The sequence below is a fragment of the Vipera berus genome, assembly GCF_964194415.1.
Source record: "Vipera berus genome assembly, chromosome: Z".
Classification (NCBI taxonomy): domain Eukaryota; kingdom Metazoa; phylum Chordata; class Lepidosauria; order Squamata; family Viperidae; genus Vipera; species Vipera berus.
Genome location: NC_138205.1, coordinates 72081392 through 72098916, shown reverse-complemented (window position 1 = coordinate 72098916; position 17525 = coordinate 72081392). Strand labels below are relative to the sequence as shown.

Here is a 17525-nt window from a genome sequence, read left to right as displayed (position 1 = left end):
ATGCTTTGGATCATTGTCCTGTTGCATCACCCATCCTCTGCGGAGCTTCAGTTGGCAGACAGATGGTCGTACGTTTTCCTGCAAAATGTCCTGATAAACTCTGGAATTCATTTTCCCATCAATGACAACAATCCGTCCAGGCCCTGAGGAAGCAAAGCAGCCCCAAACCATGATGCTCCCTCCGCCATGTTTTACAGTGGGGATGAGGTTTTGATGTTGGTGTGCTGTGCCTTTTTTTCTCCACACATAGTGTTGTGTGTTTTTCCCAAACAATTCAATTTTGGTTTCATCTGTCCACAGTATATTTTGCCAGTAGTGCTGTGGAACATCCAGGTGCTCTTTTGCAAACTTCAAATGTGCTGCAATATTTTTTTTTGAACAGCAATGGCTTCCTCCGTGGTGTCCTCCCATGTACTCCATTCTTGTTTAATGTTTTCCTTATTGTAGATGTGTCAACAAAAATGTTAGCATGTGCCAGAGATTTCTGTAGGTCTTTAGCTGACACTCTAGGATTCTTCTTTACCTCATTAAGCATTATGTGCTGTGCTCTTGCAGTCATTTTTACAGGACGACCACGCCTAGGGAGAGTAGCAACAGTGCTAAACTTTCTCCATTTGTAGACAGTCTGTCTTACCGTGGACACATGAACATCAAGGCTTTTGGAGATACTTTTGTAACCCTTTCCAGCTTCATGCAAGTCAACAATTCTTGATCGTAGGTCTTCTGAGAGCTCTTCTGCGAGCCATGGTTCACATCAGACAGTGCTTCTTGAGACCAGTAAACCCAAAACAGGTGTGTGTTTTTAAAGGGCAGGACAGCTGTCAGCAACACATCCAATATCATTACACTGATTGGAGTCAAGGTTGGCTCACTCCTGGCTCCAATTAGCTCTTGGAGAAGTCATTAGGCTAGGGGTTCACATACTTTTTCCACCCTGCACTGTGAATGTTTACATGTTACGTTCAGTTAAAACATGACAACAGCTAATGTTTGTGTAGTATTATTTTAAGCAGACTGTGTTTTTCTATTGTTGTGACTTACATGACGTTTAGAGCGCATTTTATGGCCAATTCATGCAAAACTCCACGTAATCCCAAAGGGTTCACATACTTTTTCTTGCAACTGTATACATACAATAGATAGGTAAGTTTTTTTAAGCCCAGTTTATTAATGTAATGAAATAGACCTAAGGAAAAAATTAATTTCAGTAAGGCGTGATAAACACAAACTGTAAAAGTGTCAATGTTGCAAGCCACTGAGCACCATATGCTCATCTGGGCTAACATTTCATTCTTGCTTACTGAACCAGATTTAGCGCTTTGATACAATGAACCATGTATGGTGAAGAACAATAATTTAGTTTAAGGCCAACGAGATGTGCCATAGAATTTAAAAGATGCTGTGCTAATATGTATGAGCATATATAAACATTGAGCTTATGGAGTTGATCATAGATTTATTTAAAATGACGCAACACTGAAAAACATAGTTACAGATGTCTTTTTGATACACAATACATGATATTTTGGGGAATTGTTGAATATATATTGGATAAATGCATACCGTGAAAATATCTTAATTCAGAAATGTATTTATTCATCTAGCCATTTTGAAAATACAAAATCTACCACTATAGTTTCCTTATCGGAATAATTTCAACTTACCTATAGTAGATAGATAATGTAGATGTGAACAAGCCATGCCTTCAATTGTGTTTCAACTGCTTTGAAAATGAGTTTGGTAGCTTTTTTGTAATGCTTGAAATGATAATTTTGCATTACAAATGCATATTTTACTATTCAATATTTTGGTAATAGTGCAGCTAGTTTCCTTTTGTAACAGAATTATTTACTGTAATACCTGATAATAAGAGCAATGTCTGAATGAACAATTTTACATGAAATGACTATAAGTAGGTAAGATATTCGCTAATGCATAAAATCAGTGACAGCCAACCTTCAAAAGTGATAGTGATTCTAATGCATATTACACTCCCTTTTTAATAACTCTAGTAGTCTCCTAAGCTTAACAAATACAAATGTTCTCCAGTTTTTCCTGATTTCATGTCAAATGTTTGTTATTTATGTCACCAATCACTTGTGCTACAGGTTAGTTTCTTAGGATTTTTATGTGCTGTGTATGCATACAACACATATGTACATACATACGGAAGAAAGTAACATGGAAAATTTTTGTGGCAGATTTCCCCCCCCCCCCAAACACATTGAAAATAGAATACTTTGATTTCAGTACTACAGGATTACTAATGAAGTCTTCTGCAGTGCATCAACTCAATTCAATACAGTTAGTGCAGAGGAGTTAAGGTTTGGTATTGAGGAGCCTACTTATTTGGATGGGGAAAGATCAAGTTACAGGATCACCATAGCTCTGACAAAGTACAAACAAACCTGTTGCCATATATATGTGAACAAATAAGTACTTTTTTCCACATACTGTTTCAGAATATGCTAGCTTTTAATTTCTTGCAATCATGCTCATTTGATAAGCTTCAGTTGAATTTTGTCTGAAGTGATAGCTCAACTATGGACTCCTGTATGTTGTAGATGTTCAAACTGAGCTTTCTAGAAGAGGGTGTTGCCTCTGGAGATGGGAATTACTCAAAACGGCTGGTGAAATTTTCAGGGAACAGTCCCTTGTATGTGGATACATCTTTGTATTGAAGCCAATCACATTCCTTAATGCCTGTTAACCAACCTGCTTCCTGAAAGAAAAATAAAACTTTAGTTTTCTAATTATATTTCCATAAGAGCTTCTCATATGTACTGTCTGTGCATGTAAAAATTATCTTTAGCAATCCTTTTAAAAAAGAGTTAAGTTTAGCAATGCTCCTCCATCTATATTGTGAATGAAAATAAGCTTTTACAGTATGGCCTGTAGTAATTTTAATATACTTTGTTTTTCACTACAAAGCCCTTCTAAAATATTTACTCCTATGAATAAAAATATTCCTGACAGCATTTCAGTTTGCAGTAAAAAGCAAATTTACTTAAAAACTTAATAAAGCCTCTCTGCTGTTACCTGATCTGCTTCTGCTGCTGATGGGATTACCAATACAATATCGCCTCGTTGCAACATAAGTTCATCATTGTTGGCTGCCTCAAAATCATGTAGAGCTTCAACCTAAGAACAGAAACAAGTGTCTGGATTAATTATATATGTATAGATATTTTATTTCATCTAATGTTACAAGGCACAATATATCTAAGTACTGTACTGGCTAAGTAAAATATTTCTTTTGTTTCCCTTCTTTGCTATTGAAACAGAATGCTCCAAAAGAATGGACACATCCTAAGCAACCAAGAGTGGCTGTTCATATGTCTCCATATAGGTCCTTTTAATGTTTTTTGGCAACATGATCTATACATTTTCATGTGTGAGGAAGCTTGAAAAACAAAACTTATAACATTTTGTGGCTACTGTAAGTAAAGGCTATGCAAGTGTTTCTCAACCTTGCCAACCTCAATATGGGAGGCCTTCAACTCCTAGAATTCCTCAGCTCATGCTAGCTGGAGAGTTCTGGGAATTGAAATTCACCCATCTTAAAATTGCCAAGTTTGAGAGATCTTGGTTATATTACAATAAAAAGCTAATAGCTGGTTTTGAGCATGCTACTGAAAATTGCAAAATTTCAAGACAGGAAAGTCTAGTTATAATTACACATTGATCAACAACAATTGTATTGGTACTGAAGCCTGAAGGCTGCATTAAGCCATTGGTATTCATCGCTGGACTTTATCTACATTCTGTGCTACAGTATAGCACGCACGCACATACACATGCACACACACATGGAATTAATAAATCCTGAAAAAACCTTATAGAGGAAGCCAGGAGGCATGTCATCTGCTGCTGCAGGTTGTTTCTCAGAAGATTCAGGCTGTACTTCTATTATATTTGTTGGCTCACTTATATCATCCGTAGTTTCAAGTGTGGGTACTTCAGTGTTCTGATTACCAACTTCTTCCACAGATTGAGTAACTTGTATCTCATGATCGTCTCCATCTTCATTGTTTGATGCAGGCTCTATAACTACTGAAGGGATGTTACTAAGGTTGTCCTTTGAAGAAAAAAAAGGAAGGTGAAGGGAGGAAGAAAGAAAGGAATATTTTAAATAAAAATATCAATTACTGATACTTAGAAAATGTTGAGCAACCACTTCAAATACAGAATGAATTTTTTAAAAAGATGGATACAAGGTGCTTTCCCTATGTGATCCTACCGCTCACTTACCTTTCAAAAATCTCCAGAGCTTGGGTTAGTGAAGGAAGGAAAACTGTTCCATTCCTGGGCCATATGGCATGATCCCAGAAGTGGCCACCATTTTCTGAGTAGCTGCATTGAATTATGATCACTCTGAAAATGGAGGCTGCTGGATTATGCCACATGGCCCAGGAATGAAGAGGCTACTCTGTTTCTTTAACATAAGTTCTGGAAAGGACTAATGCAGAGCTTTCTGCAGTTACATTAGGGAAGCAGAGCAGACCTTTATATTCCTGGCCACAGGATGTGATGCTTTAAGCAGTCATTTTCTGGACAGCTGCATTGAACTGTGGACCCTGAGGAGTGGGAAGGAGAGCATGGAATGTCTCAGTGGGTGAGGAAGGCCCTGTCAGGTCTGGAGAAGAGCCTGCACTAGGCTTTTCAGGGCCTTCCCGGGGAAGGATGAGGGGTTGTAAGTGAGGCAATCACATGGATACTTCATGTAACAGCCATCAAAACCACAATGAACAGGTCCCTTATGGTTGTCTTGCAAGTTTTCCCTGTTACTGGGTGGGTGATTTTTCTTCCTCTGGATTTAAGGAGGAAGCCTGACTACTTTAAAGGAAATACTTGGTTTATTGGCCAATGAAGTGCTTGAATTTTTTAACTCTTTACTGGAACCAGAACTTATTATTGATGGCAAAGAAATCACTCTGGAAACAACTGAGATAGATTCACTGGATTTATAAATGCAATAAATGAATAATCATTTAAAAATGGAAAAAGACATTGTGGATTCCCCTTTCAAATTGGATGTGTAAGAGATTTATTGGTATTTCATAAAAACTACAATTGGACTTGAAAGATTATAAGAATTTTTAAAGAAGAAAAGATACTGGAAGAAAACAAGTTAGAATTTTATTTATGGAACTTAAATATAATTGGGAAGAAGAAGAAAAAGATATAAAATTGTCTGATTATGGTTAAAGAACTAATTATTTCTGGTGATATTGAATCTGGGTTGGAAATGTCTGGTGGAGTAATATTACTTTCTGATATCACAAAAAGGTGATTATGTTTGATAAATGTTTAATAGTTTTTAATTTCTTTTTTTGCAATGTTTAATCATTAAGAGAGATGAGGGCAATTCACACTAAATGGAACAGAAGGCTATATAATTATTTATTTATTTATTTATTTTATTTATTAGTTTTTATAAACCGCCCTTCTCCCGAGGGACTCGGGGCGGTGTACAGAGGAAGGAAGGTATACAGACCGAACAATAAAATAATAAGAAACACTAATGAACACAAACTGGGACCCCAATTAACGTTATCATGCCAGGCCAGCCTGCTGGAACAGGAAAGTTTTTAAGTCGCGACGGAAGGTACGGAGGTCAGGGGCCATCCGGATTTCGGTTGGTAAGGTGTTCCAGAGGGCTGGCGCACCCACTGAGAATGCCCTCCCCCTGGGGGCCACCAGCCGACATTCCTTGAGCGGTGGCACCCTGAGGAGGCCCTCTCTGTGGGAGCGCACAGGACGGTGGGGTGCTGACATCGGCAGAAGGTGCTCCCGTAGGTAGTCCGGACCCATGCCATGTAGGGCTTTGAATGTCATTGTTAGCACCTTGAACTTCACACGGAAGGCAACCGGAAGCCAGTGCAGCGCACGGAGGAGAGGTGTGATATGGGAGTATCGGGAGGCTCCCAAGAGTGTCCGTGCCGCCGCACTTTGCACCAGTTGAAGCTTCCGAGTGGATCTCAAGGGCAGCCCCATGTAGAGAGCGTTACAATAGTCTAGGCGAGATGTCACAAGGGCATGGGTGACTGTACGTAAGGAATCCAGGTCCAGATAAGGCCGTAGTTGGCGAACTAGTCGAACCCGGGAGAAGGCCCCCTTGGTCACAGCTCCAATGTGGTCTTCCAGGGAGAGCTGCGAGTCTAGGAGGACACCCAGGTTGCGGGCCCTATCAACAGGGGGAAGTAACTTGTCCCCAATGTTAAGCAGTGGGACGTTCTGAATCTCCTGGCTTGCCGGTACGTACAGCCATTCAGTCTTGTCCGGGTTCAGTTGAAGCCTGTTTCTCCCCATCCATTCCCGGACCGCTTTCAGGCAGCGGGACATCACGTCTAGGGCATCACTGATATTGTTAGGAGTTGAGATAAAAAGCTGGGTGTCATCAGCATACTGATGGTACCCTACTCCAAAACTGCGAATGATCTCACCCAGCGGTTTCATGTAGATGTTGAACAGGAGAGGCGAGAGGGCCGACCCCTGAGGGACTCCGCAAGCGAGAGGCCTCGGGGTCGACCTCTGTCCCCCTGTCAGCACCGACTGCGAGCGAACCTGGAGAAAGGAGGAGAACCAACGCAGAACCGTGCCTCCCACTCCCAGTCCCCTGAGGCGTCGCAGCAAGATACCATGGTCGATGGTATCGAAAGCCGCCGAGAGGTCTAATAAGACTAGGACAGAGGAATGGCCCCTGTCCCGGGCTCTCCAGAGATCATTCATCAGAGCGACCAATGCCGTCTCCGTGCTGTAGCCCGGCCTGAAACCCGATTGGTACGGGTCTAGATAAACCGCTTCATCCAGGATCTGAGGAAGTTGGTGCGCCACCACGCTCTCAACAACCTTCGCAAGGAAGCGAAGATTGGAGACTGGACGAAAGTTATTCAAAGAGGATGGGTCCAAGGTGGGCTTCTTGAGGAGAGGTCTCACCACCGCCTCCTTCAAGGCGGTGGGGAAGTGACCCTCACTCAGAGAAGCAGAGATGACCGCTAGGAACCAGCCTCGTGTCGCCTCTCGAGCTGCATAGGCCAGCCAGGAAGGGCACGGGTCCAGTAAGCATGTGGAGGAGCTCAACCTTCTCATAATCCTGTCCACTTCCTTAGGAGTTACAGGATCAAATTCTTCCCAGATGACGTCGACAAGACTGTCCATGTCTTGTTCTTCCATCTCAGCCCAGTTGGAGTCCAGACCAGTTCGAATCCGAGCGATTTTATCCAGCAGATATTGACCAAATTCCTCGGCTCGACCCTGCAAGGGTTCCTCCCTCACCTCTTGGTTTAATAGGGAGCGAGTCACCCTGAACAAGGCAGCCGGGCGATTATCTGCGGACGCGATGAGGGTGGAAAAGTAGTTGGATTTTGCCACCCTTATCGCAGCGAGATAAGACCTGGTGAGGATTCTTAGTCGCAATCGGTCGGATTCGGATCGACTGGACCTCCAACGGCTCTCTAGGCCCCGTCTCTAATTATGTTATTAGGTACTTGTGTGAATTTTTTATGAGAATCTAAGAGAAATGTAATAGTGTTTTTGAGATTTGATAAGTTGTAAATGAAGCCACTTTTGGATTTTTTGGTGACAAACTAAGATAAACATAATTTTTATTTTAGTATTTGGTATTTAGAATTGTATGAGATTATAGATGTAATGTAGACTAAGAATTAGATGTATTTTTTATCTGTATCTATATCAAAGAAAGTCAGAAGCCATTCTTTTTCTTTTTTCTTTACTTTTTTCATTCATTTATATTTCGTCTTTCATCTGATTCTTTTTTTCTATTTTATTGCTTGCTTACTTTTTATTGATGTTTTCAAAAGATACAGTGGGATGGGGGGTGGGGAGAGAATTGTACTTCAGTGCTTGCAAGGTTCTGTCACTGTAGCTTTTCAATAAATATAATTAACTCATTTGGCTGTGATTTCTATCTTATCTTGCAAGGCCAATAAATACTTTGAATCTTGCAAGATTGATATTAGCCTTGCTAGGTAGTCTAGGCAAGAAACTTAATCAGAAGTACCAGGTCCATATTTATTGTATGGTTGTAAGATTACATTAACAGACTTTCAAGTCTGAAAGTACCTGTTCACTTTTACTTTCCTAAAAACTATCTAATTTTCATGCTTTCAGCAACCTCAGACTCCAATTTCATTTATCAGATTATTGTGTAAGCTGCAGGGTTTTTTCTTGACTCACAAGGTCATTCCCACATATTACAAATACTCAGCTTTGTATAATAAAGATGAGATCTAATAATATAGGATTCACAGGATTTTACTAGTTTGGGGCTAAAACCCCACATATCTGCTTAATAGAAAGTTTATTTAATATTATAATTTTTGCTAAGACAAAGATTTCAACTGTATAAAATACACAGTTTTAAATAGTACATTATGTTTGCTGCTTTGAAGATTTTGTTAGAATGTGAATGGAAATATAGGAGATAGAACAGTAATATTAAATTTTTGGTTCTTAACACAGGATTTTTAAGGTAATATTTCTGAAACACACATATCACAATCATACATAGAAGCGTTATTGTAAATTAACCTGAAATATTACTTTTACCTTATAGACTTGTTACCTTATACTATTGATTTTTTTTAAAAAAATGGCCCTAAAGAATTTTTGTTACCTTGCTAAAATAAATGTGTGTCGTGTTGGACTTGAAAAATATTCTGAAATCTAAGCAACACAATTTAAAATAATACAGGCTATAAACTTGATTTTTTTAAAAAAATACAAATCGCAATTATTAGCTGATTTAATTTTTAAAAACCTTCAGTTTTAAAACACATTATTACATCATCATGCATAAATTCAGGCTAGAGTTTAACAGTCCTAATTGCACAATTATTCTAAAACTACTGGAGTGATTACAGAGGAATGTCAAAGAGAATTCTCAATACCTCAATTCTCAATACCTCACTCAATGGTTCCCAGAATTCTTGAGGCAGGCCATGATCAAATTTGGGGATTTGTGGTAGAGTTAAAACCATGAATTTTCAAAATTATGCTGGAAGGGAAAGAGGGAAAAAAGGTTTGTCCTTTGGTAGTACCTGGATGTCTTCTGCTTTTCCTTCAATGTAATCTATGCTGCTTTCAATAACTGCTATTTCATCAGTAACAGCAACTTCACCACCTTCATTTGTAGAAGTGGCATCAACACACTCAGTTTCAGTAGGATTTTCAATTACTGAGTCCATCTGCAACTAATAAGAAAGGTAAAACTTTTTGTTATTCACATAGATCCTTTTTAATATATCCAATCCTATAATAGATAAAAGAGCTTTTAAAAGAAAGTGCAGACAAAATCCTGGGAGAAAGGTTTACCTATGATTTTCAGTGAAGATATGTCTTTTGCCATCAGTATACTAAGAGGATGCCTCTCAGTGCCAGTTGCTGGAAGCTATAGCATATATTTCTCCTTTGCAACACTAAGGTACGATTTGCTAGATAGTCTTCTGGAGATTTATTGATTCATTTATTTACACATATATACACATTTCAATTTATCCTACAATCCTGGTATTTCGTGGTGATTCAAATATTAACCACAACCAACTCTGCTTACATGATGTGCAAATAAGGAGATATCCTATGCAGTTATCATAAGCAACTGATGTTGAATTGTAACATGCTATGGATTAAAAACAAAAGAATGGTGAGCAAATTAGGAAGCAAAGGATATTTCATATTGTGAAATGATTTTGATGATTTATGGTAATGCAAGAAAAATACCATTTCTTTTAATTCTCAGAGTTGCTGTTCATGTAGTAAGTTGCAAATAATATTAAGGTTTCCATTTGCCTTTCAAAGCAGCTATAAATCCCAGCAACTATGAAGTATAAAACAAAAATAAAAGAAAAACTTTACACGTGTTTATAAACAAGTGGGTTTGATTATGTGGTTTTGCCTACCATCCTGACTTCTTTACCTTACCCAATGCCCCTGATGCTTAGAATGAGATTTGAACATTGGTCTTGGTGGGACAGGTCCAATCCTCTCATCAAATAGTAAAGACCCAAGTGAAGATTTTCCCTACTGGTTGTATCTATAATAATTAGTGATAATCAATTCTAAAATCACTTCATAATATGATAGCGAACCAAGTAGATGAAATGAGAAGTGTAAATAAATGAAAACAATTACATGGATTAGCATGACGGTACATAGAATGCCAATTACTCACCACAGTTTCAGCTGTGGACTTATCAGCCTCCAGAGCCTGTGCTTCTGGCTTGGTATCAGAGGCAGCCATATTGATGTCTTCCTCTGCCTGAATTTCCAGAGGTGGAGCTTCTGCTTCAGCCTTTAATTAGGAAAAGCAGATAAAGCTTAATGTCTGGATTCACACTATCTGATGAATCCTAAACCTGGAATAATCAAATATAATTGCAGTGCTGATCATCATGTTCTGTTCTAACAATCAAATCATACATAATAGAGGAGTACAGAGATGGTGCTGAAGAAAATACACAACAGTTAATGAAATATGAGCTTAGCCCAGAAAACAGAAAATTGTAAGAAAGAAACTTTATATTGCTCCACCTTAATTCTATTTGATATAGTTTTTATCTATTTTTATCAATAGAGTTCTAGTATTTCTATTTCCTATTTGAAAGGAGAGACAACTATAGTGCAATTGAAAATGAGTGTGTAGTGTTTTTCCTTCAAATCCAAAACAATGCAGTGTTGGAGGACATGGGAATGTACAAAGCAGTTGCTCAATTTCTGAAAAAGGGATAAATGATTTTCAGGAGTGCTGTAAACATTAGCAAGTAGTAAATATTGATGGTAGTGACTTAACAGGTTCTTTCATATTAATATAACTGCTTTGTCAGATATTCTGGAATACAAGCAGGCAAGGTTTTTTAGAAGAACTTAATGGATACTCTGAACTTTGACAACTGCTGGGATAACGCTGATTAGTTATTGCAAGGGTCCTGAAAGCATATAAAGAAATAAGGATGTTTGTGAAATTGTACAGTAGGGCCCAAATAAAATAACTTTTTCTGTGAAACACTAAGAAACATAACAGAATATTCTTAGATTAAAACAAAAAATAAAGTTTAGTGGAGCATAATGCTCACTGGAATAGCAGTTTAATGTGCTTACAAGTAAAGAAGCAATGTTTCTTGACTACAAGTCTAATGGGTAAGCTCAAAAGCTTTTGAAGTACTATAGTCAATGCAAAAACCTCATAGGAGGCTGACACAAGACTAGGGATACATTCAACCATCTGTTAAAAAAATCAGCAGCTGAGAAAAATGAGAAGCTATTTCAGTAAAAACATGAACAAAATAAATTATTGCTAAATAAATCCAAAAATTCAAACAGATAAGGGAAACTCAAAACTCCATATATGTAGATGGCATATTCATGAAAATCTATATTTCTTGCTGAAGTAAAATTAAAAATTCGACACCATTTACAATTATTCATCTTCAGGACAAAACATTTTGGTTGCAATATTTCAGACAATTTACCCTCTGATAGATTCTCCAAATGGTGTATTTAGAAATTAAGATGCTGGATTTCTCCCAATATATCATGAGATGATCTGGTCAAAATGAAATATGATGAAGTTCTTGGGCTCAAAGAAAAAGGGACACAAATCCAGGATTAAGTGGCAGAGCTACCAGGAAGAATTAGAAGGCCATCCACGCTGGTAATTGTCAAAAGAACAATGAGCAGTAGAAACAATGAAAATAAATATAGAATGATGAGGAAGCACAGAAATTGGAAGACATTTACTGTCTCCACTGAAATAGAAGAAAACAGTTGATGGCCCACGTTGCAAAGAGATTCAGTCTTAGCCGATCCTCTCGATGGACATCTGGAAACTACAGCTGGATATCACTCCCAATCATGGGGCAATGAGCCCATATCAGCATCCACTTGGATGTGCACCTGAATAACCAGAAATTTTATTGCCAGATGCAGTTCCATAGTCATATAGGTTTTGGCAAGAGAGTAATAATTTGGTAATACATTGGTTATTCAGATATCATAACTTAATTCCAGTATTCTGAAAAACATACAGTTCATATTTATCAAGTTAATACCAAAATATTTTATTTTTATCTCAATCCTGAAACCCATTTTAACACTGATTCTAATTGATCGTATATCATGATGTTTTTGTTAGTATCTTTGGTTTTTTGTTTATTAATCCTAAAATCAATATAAACAAAATTGGGAATAGTAGGAGTCCTTGTTGTGGGGTCTTTTGGGGAGATCGTACACAGTGTTGTTAAATTTCCATTTACAATAATTTGTGCTTTCTGTAACATTTATCAATTTTTCTCATTTTAAAAAGTTCTCATGAAAATTGAAAGCTTCTAGAACTGTAAGCAAAAAGGGATAACCAACATTATCTTTGCATCTAAAAAGATTAATGCAACTTGTTTTTCATTATGCTGTTCCAAATACTCTATAAGGTCAAAAGCTGTGTTCACGTTACATTTTAGTTGTCATTTAGGTAAAAATCCATGATGGTTTTAATAAATAAATCTTGTAAAATTATTTTCAATCTATTTATCCAATATTGTTGTATTCTGTCTTTGCATGTCTATGAATCATAGGAAATTTTATTTTTTGATGTCACACTGTTTTTTTTCCAGGGAAATGTCTTTTATAGAAACATGAGTAGTACTGATGGAAAGTTTTTCAACAGCCATGTTATTTGATAAACCATATCTCGTTCTTGGAGCTTCAGCCAACCATTTCCATGGTTTATTTATAAATTTAAAATTCTTTTGTTTGGTATAATTCAATTTAGGTTCCATTTCTTTTACTGTAGATAGATAACTGCTGCTGTAAGAGTTTAATTTGACATGAAATTCAAGTCTTTGATGGCAATTGCTTTAATTGCGGGTGTTTTCTCTTGTGCCTTCTTCCTCAGTTTACTACAATATTGTACAACATAGCCCCTAATAACAGCTTTATTTGTATTCAAAATTGTTTTTAGTGCTATTCCTTTGTTTTTCTCAAAAATACTATTACAGAAATTATTACATAAAAAATGGGGTTGTATGTAGCTTTGGGGGTGGGGGGGGTTGTCATAAGTTTAAACAGCAGTTAAGTGACTGGTCATATATGAAGGACTATCTGTATAAAGAAGTGACTTCCAACCTCATCACAACAAGTATAAAGAAATTTAATAATTTTTTCATTTCCTATGCAGTTGCAGGGAGATACCTCTTAATTTCATATCTCATTCCTCATTTATAAGCAAATTCATAAACATAAACTTTTCACTCCAGGTGTCAGCAAAAAGTCCATAAAGTGTTTGATATCTCTTCAATTCTTCTTCATACCATCATACAGATTTATTCAAGGCTTTAATAAGCCTCTTTTGTAGATACAATAACAAAACATTTTCCAGATTATTTTCTTGGTTTATCATTTATGGTTGTCTTTTTAATTTACATTTTAAAACTTTTACTAGGTTTTATTTGGATATCCTTTTCCAAATGATTCTTTTGGCATTCATTTGTACTTTCATTATTGTCTTGTCAGATAAAATGTGTTCCATATCTGTCATTCCTTCACTGACATCTTTTAGATATAGTCTATCCATAAAAGCAGACGTTATTGCTGAAATTACTGGTATTGTAGTTACTATCTTCTGGGTCTATTCTTCAAATATTTTCTTTACTGTTATAATGTTATGTGTCATTTTGTAAGTTCCAATATTAACTCACACTAAGAAGAGGCTTGTATTTTTTTTCCTGCTTAGAATCTTTAGTCTCCTCTAGTATCAAGTTTTTAAAATTATCACTTCTCTATGTTATTATGCAGGATAGCCAAAATTTCACAATAAAAGTAAATATTCCAAATTTATCTGGACTAACCCGTTTATAACTTTCTTAAATTAAAATTTGGTTAGCTTTTTACTAAATACTTTAAGCTATTAGGCTTAAAATTAAGTTTCTTTGTTGAACACATCCTATGAACATTTTTAAACTTCTTGTTCTGAAAGTCTCTAATAACTTTAAGATGGCTATTTCCAAAAATGATTAGAAAGTGAGTTTAATACAAGTTGATACAAAAAGCAACAACTTACCATACTATCTGTAACATCCTGACTTGGCTGCATTGAAAACAGGGAGGTGTCCTGACAACATACATATACGTAGAAAAGATAAATCCAGAAGATTATTTAAGCATCAGCATTTAAAAACCTACTAAAAATTATGTACAAAAACTATGACAAAACTATTCCCCAAAACATACAATTCTAATTTTGTCTTCTTATTTAATTTAACATTTTCCCAGCATTTGATAATTGACATCATTTTTTTATGGTTCTTGGTGAGTTTAGCAAGCTTCTAGTATGGAAGCTGGGAGCTGAGATTTGCAAAAACATTCCTTCCAGAATTAAACTGACTTTGTAATCAAATGTGGCACTCTAAATTAATACTATAAAGCTTGTTGTAGGACATTAAAACTTTTCTATTATATTTTTTTTATTAAACAGCAGCTTTGATTCAATGTCATTCATTATTATAGCATTTTTACACTAATGTTTCTTGGGTAGTACTTTGAGTTGCTTTTTCATTTATAAGGCATCTATTAAATATAATACTGCATTTCATATGTCAATGATCATTGACTTCAGTACACGTAGTCCTTGATTTACAGTATGACTAATCATTCAGTGACTATTCAAAGTTACAGTGGACCTCCCCAGGACTACATTCGACTCAGATTTGAAGTTCCAATGGCCACCTTCTCCTTTGGTCACATGATCATATTTTGGGCACATGGTTTGAATTTATGGCCATTTGCAATATCCTGCAATCATCGGACTGCAATTTACATTTATTTTTACAGAAACTAGTGTTTCTATCAAAAAAAGGTTTCCGGCAAAAAGAAATTCCCATTGCAGACAGCACATTTTGCTAACAACTATGGTGTTTGCTTAACAATGGTAGCATTCACTTTATAACTACCATGTTCAGTTTATGACTGCTGCAAAAAAGTTGTACAAGCAGGCATGGTCATGTGGTCACTTACTTAATGATTGGCACAATTTATAACTGTAATTCCAGGCTCAATTATGGTCATAAGTTAAAGATTACTTATAGGGTCTTCATATGATCCTAGGCTGAGTATCTTTAATCAAATTGCAGTTTTTGTCAATTTTATGAATAATGTTAAGGGCAATAATAGCTGACTGGTTTGCATAACCTGATACAGCATCTTAGCTAAGATTTGGAATCTGATGTAGTCCAATTTGGAGGCCTTAAATTTAAAGATGTAATAGCTTATAAGGCAACAAGATAGCCAAATCTTTGTTTAACAAGACACCAAGCTCCACAATACCTCTCAGCTTGACTGTGATAGCCAACTAATGCACATTAATTTAACAAAGAATAGTAGTGTTAAATAGGGGGGAACACATTAAATATTTGTATTTCCAGTGTTTTTATGGAAGCAAATTTAAAGCAAAGTTTTTAAAAATTCAACCATATCAGAGGTATGTAATATTTGGATTTGATGTGAGCATTTGCAATGATTCCAACTTCTTAAAGAAGTGGTATCTTTTCCTGGATCAGCAGGGCAGCCACACAGACTTAGGGCAATAGATATTTGAGACAGTGGCATGAAGGCAGACCACTGTTGCTTCTCTACTGTTTCTTAACCCAGATAACGTTTTTTTGAGACTGTCCAGGAAAGTCCAGGAAAAGGCAGGGCCTTAATGAGCTCCTAACAGGTGCAGTTGAATTCAGCCATCTCTCTGCTGGACTCATGCTTTTGCTGGTCGGCTACGTCCTTCTGGGAAATGGCATGTCACTGGGTCCAACAGTGGCTTATGCTTCTTTGAGGGAGAAGGTGGTGCAACCTGCTTTGAAGAGGCAGTACTGTGCTTCTTTCTCAAGAGGCCATCTTTGGACCCAATTGTATGAGAAATTTTTCATCCAGTCCAATCTCTCTTTTGGGGGAAAATTTGTTGAGAGAGTCATTGGCGCTCAGTTTCAAAGCATTCTGAATGAAATGGTTTATCTGTAGTTTTTTTAATGTAGGTACAGCCTGGTGTACAGTATTGATACAGAATGTCATGCTTGCTGATGAACTTTGGGGGGCTCAGGATGAAAGTGATGGAACAATTCCACTTCTCTCTCAGAGGTTCCAATATCATCAATCAGGGTGTCCTTCTAGGCAGGCTTTGGGGGTTGGCAGTGAGAAGCACTGTTTTGCAATGTTCTCCTTTCTCTGCAGCTGGCTCCAGTCAGTGTTATAGGGAGAGATCAAGCCCTTAGACCCTGCACTGTGAGGTGCCTCAGAGGTCTCTCACCTCTCCTCTTTAACATTTACATGAAATTGTTCACTGAGGTCATTTGATGGCACAGGATAGATATCTTCATTCCTGGTAGGGCAAAGGATTCTATTGCAGTGCTGACCAAGTGCCTGGAGTCTGTCTGGATAAGGAAAAACTAACATCAACCCTGTGAAGATAGAATATTTGTGGTCCCACCCTCCCCCAGGGTTTGGTGATATTCATGTTTTACTCTGATAAGGTAGCGCTGTCTTGGTTGAACTTCTGTGCAATTTGAGGGTGTCCTAGACTCACAGGTCCTGCTCAATAAGCAATTGGCAGCCATACGTAGATTCATCTTGAGTCCAAATTGTATCCTTTCATGGACTAAGAAGCCTTATATCTTAGTCATTTCCTGTTTGTGTTACTCCAATATATTTACATGGGGCTGCCCTTGACGACTACCAAAGAGCTGCAATTGGTCTAGAACATGGGCACACATAGTGCTGGGTGCTTCAAGATTTCCCTATGTTACACCTGTGTTGCCCAGCAGTTTCCTTCCAGGTGAAATTAAAGACTCTGATATCACTTTTATAGCCCTACATGGCACAGGAACTGTTTGTGAGATAGCTTGTCCCTGACAGTATCTGCTGATAAAACAGGATAAGCACTCTCCAGGTGTGTTCCCTGAAATCTTTCTATCTTCAGAGGACTTCAGAAAGGCACTTTTCCATGGCTTCGCCTACTTTATAGTACACCCTCTTTCCAGGAGGCCCCAACCTTTTTAGTCTTCTGGGAGGCCATCAAGATCTGACTTTTTACTCTGGGATAGAATAAGGATGCCTTGGGTTGGTTGTTGAGGCAAAGACAATCACTGAGGTGCTAAGTTTTTGTTTTATTTTTTAAAAAAATGGATCTAGGGTTTTATTGTTGTTGTGAGCTCCCAAAGATGTGTTTTAAGATGAATGGCTATAAAAATATTTTAGATAAATAGATATATAAATAAAATAAAGTTACTCCTTACCTGTGCAAATCCATTAAAAGCATTGCTTGATGCCTAGGCCAAATTAGAAGAATAGATTTTAATATCAAAGTTTTGTTTGTACATGGCCCAAACATAAACATCTTTTAAAGTGAAGGGAAAGAATGACAATAAAATAAAAAATAAAAAGAAAGCACAATGAAACACATTGATAATTGGAAAAGATGCCAGCAACATAAACTGTCTAAAAGCAATATTCCAAAACAAGATGTA

The 17525-nt window shown here is 37.1% G+C and overlaps 1 protein-coding gene across 1 annotated transcript in view; it reads right to left on the bottom strand.

Annotated features, from left to right (window-relative positions):
- Positions 1 to 346: 346 nt before the first annotated feature.
- Positions 347 to 17525, bottom strand: part of AMPH (amphiphysin) — a gene marked incomplete at its 5' end in the record, with an annotated part of 112510 nt that continues 95331 nt past the window's right edge. Inside the window, 7 exons of the mRNA XM_081346222.1 lie at positions 347 to 2722; positions 3040 to 3141; positions 3836 to 4108; positions 9063 to 9215; positions 10196 to 10315; positions 14075 to 14125; positions 17295 to 17327. Of these exons, the coding sequence (XP_081202348.1) occupies positions 2615 to 2722; positions 3040 to 3141; positions 3836 to 4108; positions 9063 to 9215; positions 10196 to 10315; positions 14075 to 14125; positions 17295 to 17327 (840 nt within the window). The 3' untranslated portion in view covers positions 347 to 2614. The remainder of the gene's footprint in view (positions 2723 to 3039; positions 3142 to 3835; positions 4109 to 9062; positions 9216 to 10195; positions 10316 to 14074; positions 14126 to 17294; positions 17328 to 17525) is intronic.